Below are 6,000 nucleotides of genomic sequence, written 5' to 3'. Positions count from 1 at the left end.
ACACAATGGCTGCTCCGCTTGAACCTGCCTTATTTTTATTCACCCTTTCTAATGAATCCTGTTCACTGACTCACTAATCCTGTCCAACCAAGATGAGGAGTTTCAATTTTGAGTTCAAGAGAAAGGGGTCAGTGTGGTTTCAATTTATTAGGTGGCAACTTTTATTTTATTTAGAAATACAGAATGGGACCAGACCTTTCTGGTCCAGCAAGCCTGAGCTGCCCAACTATTCCCACATGACCAAATAACCTACTAACTTGTACCTTTTAGGATTGTGGGAGGAAACTGGAGCAGCCGGAGGAAACCTATACATGCACAGGGAGAACATACTAACTCCTTACAGACAGAGGAGGAATTGGATCCAGGTTGCTGGTGTTGTAACAGCATTACGCTAACTGTGAACCCAGGTTGCTGGTGTTGTAATAGCGTTACGCTAACTGTGAACCCAGGATGCTGGTGTTGTAATAGTGTTACACTAACTGTGAACCCAGGTTGCTGGTGTTGTAACAGTGTTACACTAACCGTGAACCCAAGTTGCTGATGTTGTAATAGCGTTATGCTGTGAACCCAGGTTGCTGGTGTTGTAACAGCGTTACGCTGTGAACCCAGGTTGCTGGTGTTGTAATAGCATTACGCTAACTGTAAACCCAGGTTGCTGGTGTTGTAATAGCGTTACGCTGTGAACCCAGGTTGCTAGTGTTGTAACAGCGTTACGCTAACTGTGAACCCAGGTTGTCGGTGTTGTAATAGCATTACGCTAACTGTGAACCCAGGATGCTGGTGTTGTAATAGTGTTACGCTAAATGCTATGCTATTGTGTAACCATAATGGATCACCTACAGTCCCAACTCCATTGGGTTGGTGGACTTCAAAAGTCAACAGTGGCAGAAAAATAACTCTAAATCAAAGGTAAGGGTTATACAGAGAAGTCATTCAGGCTATTCTTCCCTGGACCCAGCACGTATTTTCCCTTTCAAGCTTGTATCCATTTCTCTTTAGAAAGGCATTGGTTCACTAACATAACACTGACAGGAATTCACACCCGCAGTAACAACAACTTGAGGCACAGATCTTAATTACTCCAGTCAAGTTTAATTCATGAGGAGGAGAAATAGGAAATAACCAAGAAGTAAGTGTGAGAACTTAATTCCTTTATATCACATAATAAAATCAAATCTGCACAGTGAAGAATTTTCCACATTAGATCCAGTGATTGCACGACGAGATCTATTTTGCCAGGAAAATACCACAGTTGGGTGGGTGGGTGATCAACCAGACTCATTTGTTCTTCAGTTGCAGTTCCCAGCTGAGGTATTTTATACATAATCACACTGTCTAATCAGCAAAGCAGTTCCTTGGGGTACAAGAATACCAACTGAATATGAGATCGGAGCACAGTGAACAGGCAGTTAAAAAAAAGTGCTGTGCAGAAATTGAAATGCTTAGAGTCTATTTTAAAATGTAAATTGCACATTAAATCAACTTAGTGCATGTTTTTAATGCAACTTCCAGTGCAGTTTGTGACCATCTGTGTGATGATGTCAGTGCACATGATGTTCTGCTGTACCAGCAAACACTGGACCAACAATGTGCATACTATGACCTTCAGCTACCATTTACAATTCTTAGTTGAAGAAATGTAACTTGCACAGCTGATAAGCACATGAATTGTAAGATTCCTATTTTGGCACTGATGAGGCCTTGTTGACACCATGTCTGGATCTCATGGCCCTACAACTATTCACAGCACTGATGCTACTGCAAACTCAGCGGTGACAAACGCTTACTTCACTGTGGTGTAGAGCTATTGGCAACCTGAAATTACTTCAGTAATGAGGGACAGATGGAGAGATGACTTAAAATACAAGTTCTTTCCTTTCCTGCATTTTCCAAAAATATAGAAATCTACAACACATTACAGGCCCTTCGGCCCACAATGTTGTAACAACCATGTAACCTACTCTAGAAACTGCCTAGAATTTCCCTACAGCACAAGCCCTCTAGTTTTCTAAGCTCTGTGTACCTACCTAAGAGTCTCTTAAAAGACCCTATTGCATCTGTCTCTCTGACTATCGCTGGCACTGCATTCCATGCACTCACCACTCTCTGTGTGAAAACCTTACCTCTGACATCCCCCTTGTACCTACTTCCAAGCACCTTAAAACTGTGTCCACTCGTGTTAGCCATTTCAGCCCTGAGAAAAAGCCTCTGCTATCCACACGATCAATGCCTCTCATCCTCTTACCCACCTTTATTAGGTCATATCTCATCCTCCATCGCTCCGAGGAGAAAGGTCAACTCCTTCATCTTGTTGGCAGTTTCCCTTACAGTTGCCCTGAATGCCATGGAAGGCGTTTGCTTTTGACAGCTGTGATCTACCTCCCATGATTCCTGCAATGATGCAGGAGCTGTGAGCCCCGTAAGCAGCTGCAGTCGGCAAACGCATAACCGAGTGGCAACAGACCAACCATTTTTCTTAAAGGCATTTTTCCCCAAATTCAGAACTGCTTGGGATCCCCTGATCTGGCAGCAACAGTGGACTCAGTACCCACTGAGTATGATGGACACAAACAATATAATCAGGAATAAAAAACAGTAAGACAAGGCATGCTGTAGGTCAAACAAGTAAGTCTCTTTGATCATAAAGTGCTTTGGCTATTAGACTTGAGAGGCTTCTCAAAGGATTCATCCTGATATTCCTTCCACAGGCTTTTGCAGGTTCTTCAAACATTTCTAGAAGATTCTATAGTCAACAATGGTGTGTAGCAGGATGGAGCCTGCTTTCAAAAACACCATGAAGCCTCAGTACAAACTTTGCATGCTTAAATTACAACCAGGAGATGCAGAATCCTTTCCCGAGGGGGAGGTGGAGATTATCAACAGTCAGAACCTGCAGGAAGTCAGAAATGCAGATATATTCATTAATTAAGCCCCGACACCCATTATCCACTCAATGCACTCTCAAAGACATTGAATGCAAAACCGATCATTATATGAGGCCTGGTGTACGGGAGACATTTCGTATCGGGAACCAGAGTAAGTGCAAAATGTCCGAAAGAGCTTCAGGTGAACATTATTCCAATAATAAAAAAAATAACTTCTAGCCAAAGAGGATGACATCCTGGGCTCTATCATGGATTACTTGAAAATAAATAATAATACAGGAGGTTAGATCAAACTGAAGTAGCAAGTCGTACAGAAGATCCAAAGAGGCCACAAGAAAGGCAGGTTCAGAATGTACGTGTGTAACCTTACACTGTATAATGTGATGAATAAGGCAGCTGAGCGGCAGGTACAAATAACTGGATGGATTTATGATGTGAAAGGAATAACTGAAATAGGGCTCCAGAACAGAGCAGGATTAGGCACCTAAGCAACACACACAAAACGCTGGTGGAACGCAGCAGGCCAGGCAGCATCTATAGAAAGAGGTACAGCCGACGTTTCGGGCTGAATATACTTAATATTCTTAGATACCAAGTGTTCAAAAAAGTTAGGAAAGAAAAAAAAATAAGCCAGCCAAAGCCAATTAATTGACATACTGTACTAATGGAGAAGTTGTGTTTGCAAGGTCAAAGACAGAATACAGGTGGTTAGAGTAAAGAAGCAAGGTGGGTGCCATCAACATTTTGTAGATCACTAAATATGGAAAGGAGGGGGCTAATATACAGGAAATTTACAGAAATAGAAGTGGTGACACTAAGGGATTCTAGTTACCCCAGTACTGATCAGGATGTTGACTGACAAGTGGCAAGGTTGCAGGGGAATTTATGACATTGGTTCTGAGTAATTGCTTAATCAGTATGTTTTCATCTCAGTGAGGGATATCAGTGTTGATCTGTTTCTGAGAAAAGAGGAAGGAGAGAAGCACAAATGGAGGAAGCAAAGTCAGACAAGTGACCCAAGATTGTGCCTAATGTGGTCCTCTGCTGATGAAGGTAATAAATGAAGAACCAAAGCTCAGGAGTACTGCATGCAATTTCAGTGAAAACTTCTTTATACAGATTCTCGTGCCAATGCAAAATGGTTCCAGGGATTGGAGGATTTTAACTTTAAGGTTAGAGTGCAGAAGCTGGGTTGCTCTTTTGTGGAGATATGATTGAAGGGTACAAGTTTGAAAGGGTTTTAATGTGAAGCACTTCACATTAGCACGATTCATGGAGGAGTAAAGAACTGGTGTGAAACAATGGACTTTACAGGGCTTTGTGGAACGAGCCAGAGGATGGGATTGACTGCAAAGTGCTTACATAGTCCTATGGTCTGAATGTCTTCCTCCTGTAATGATTCTATCATCAGGCCACCTCGGAATCAAATGGATGCTTTTCTTTGTGTGAGAATAGACTGAATTCCGGACTATGGGGAGAGGGCAGATGATTGCACGTCCCCCCATGGCAGAGAAGTGGCACAAAGCACCAGAACAGAAGTGTGTGGAGGGTTGTGGTGAAGGAGTTAGAGGTATCACAGGTAAGTAAGGGTCAGACAGTGAGAGATAAATAGGGGAAGAGGAGTGGCAGGGGACATAGTGGTGGTGGGAGTTCACAGGGATAGAATGTGGAAATGGTGGAGTTAAGGATAGGATGAGTGGAGGAAGATAATAGGGAGTGAGGGACGGCATGAATGGGGAGGCAGGTGGTAGGAGAATAAGGGAGGAGAAGGAAGGAAGTAGTGGGGAGTTGAGAGGCATAGGGTGTTGGGGGAAGGACAGTGAATAGAGGAGGGAGTTGAAGGGGTACAGATATGAGGAACGAAGGTGGGAACTTGGAGGTGGAAGTTGAGAAGAGATTTGGATAAAATCCTGATCTCACCTGGTTTGAAGACAATGAAAAGGGAACAGATTTCCCATTTACAATGACCGTGGAGGGCTGGAACTTGACTCCAAGTACTTTCACAGTGTTTATCTTGATGTAGGAAGCCTCCACATTCACGTGTAGCACCTTGGAGATCAGCTTGTTCTACAGCAAATAGACAACACATATTTGTCAGAATTCAGTGTGGGAGTCCAGAAGAGAGCTGAGGTTATGACACTGGGCAATCAGGGAACCCCAGCATTTCCAGAGAGGAGGCCACTTGGACGATTGAACTGTCAACTAAGTATACCTATTAAGTGCAACACTGAGTGCAAGTCTTAGAAACATAGAAAATAGGTGCAGGAGTAGGCCATTCGGCCCTTCGAGCCTGCACCGCCATTTATTATGATCATGGCTGATCATCCAACTCAGAACCCCGCCCCAGCCTTCCCTCCATACCCCCTGATCTCCGTAGCCACAAGGGCCATATCTAACTCCCTCTTAAATATAGCCAATGAACTGGCCTCAACTGTTTCCTGTGGCAGAGAATTCCACAGATTCACCACTCTCTGTGTGAAGAAGTTTTTCCTAATCTCGGTCCTAAAAGGCTTCCCCTTTATCCTCAAACTGTGACCCCTCATTCTGGACTTCCCCAACATCGGGAACAATCTTCCTGCATCTAGCCTGTCCAATCCCTTTAGGATTTTATACGTTTCAATCAGATCCCCCCTCAATCTTCTAAATTCCAACGAGTACAAGCCCAGTTCATCCAGACTTTCTTCATATGAAAGTCCTGCCATCCCAGGAATCAATCTGGTGAACCTTCTTTGTACTCCCTCAATGGCAAGGATGTCTTTCCTCAGATTAGGGGACCAAAACTGCACACAATACTCCAGGTGTGGTCTCACCAAGGGCTTGTACGACTGCAGTAGTACCTCTCTGCTCCTGCTCCTGCTCCTGCTCCTCCCTCCTCCCTGCTCTCTTTGCTATTTCTGGCTAGTTTACCTTTGTATTTCATCTTTTCTCTCCTTATGGTTTTATTAGTTGCCTTCTGTTGTTTTTTAAAAGCTTCCAATCCTCTAACTTCCCACTAATTTTTGCTATATTACATGACCTCTCTTCTGCTTTTATGCTGTCTTTGATTTCCCTTTTCAGCCACGGTTACCTAATACTCCCTTTAGAATACTTCATCCTTGGGAGGTATCTATCCCAA

At 43.5% G+C, this 6,000-nt stretch overlaps 1 protein-coding gene across 1 annotated transcript in view; it reads right to left on the bottom strand.

The window, feature by feature from the left end:
• Positions 1-1,072: 1,072 nt before the first annotated feature.
• gaa2 (alpha glucosidase 2) overlaps positions 1,073-6,000 on the bottom strand; it is a 71,286-nt gene continuing 66,358 nt past the window's right edge. The window contains exons 19-20 of the mRNA XM_072268402.1: positions 4,806-4,952; positions 1,073-2,890 (exon numbers count right to left, since the gene is read on the bottom strand). Of these exons, the coding sequence (XP_072124503.1) occupies positions 2,828-2,890; positions 4,806-4,952 (210 nt within the window). The 3' untranslated portion in view covers positions 1,073-2,827. The remainder of the gene's footprint in view (positions 2,891-4,805; positions 4,953-6,000) is intronic.

Source organism: Mobula birostris, chromosome 9 (assembly GCF_030028105.1).
Source record: "Mobula birostris isolate sMobBir1 chromosome 9, sMobBir1.hap1, whole genome shotgun sequence".
Lineage (NCBI taxonomy): Eukaryota > Metazoa > Chordata > Chondrichthyes > Myliobatiformes > Myliobatidae > Mobula > Mobula birostris.
The sequence above is the reverse complement of the archived record's forward strand: the minus strand, read 5'-3'. Positions and strand labels throughout refer to the sequence as shown.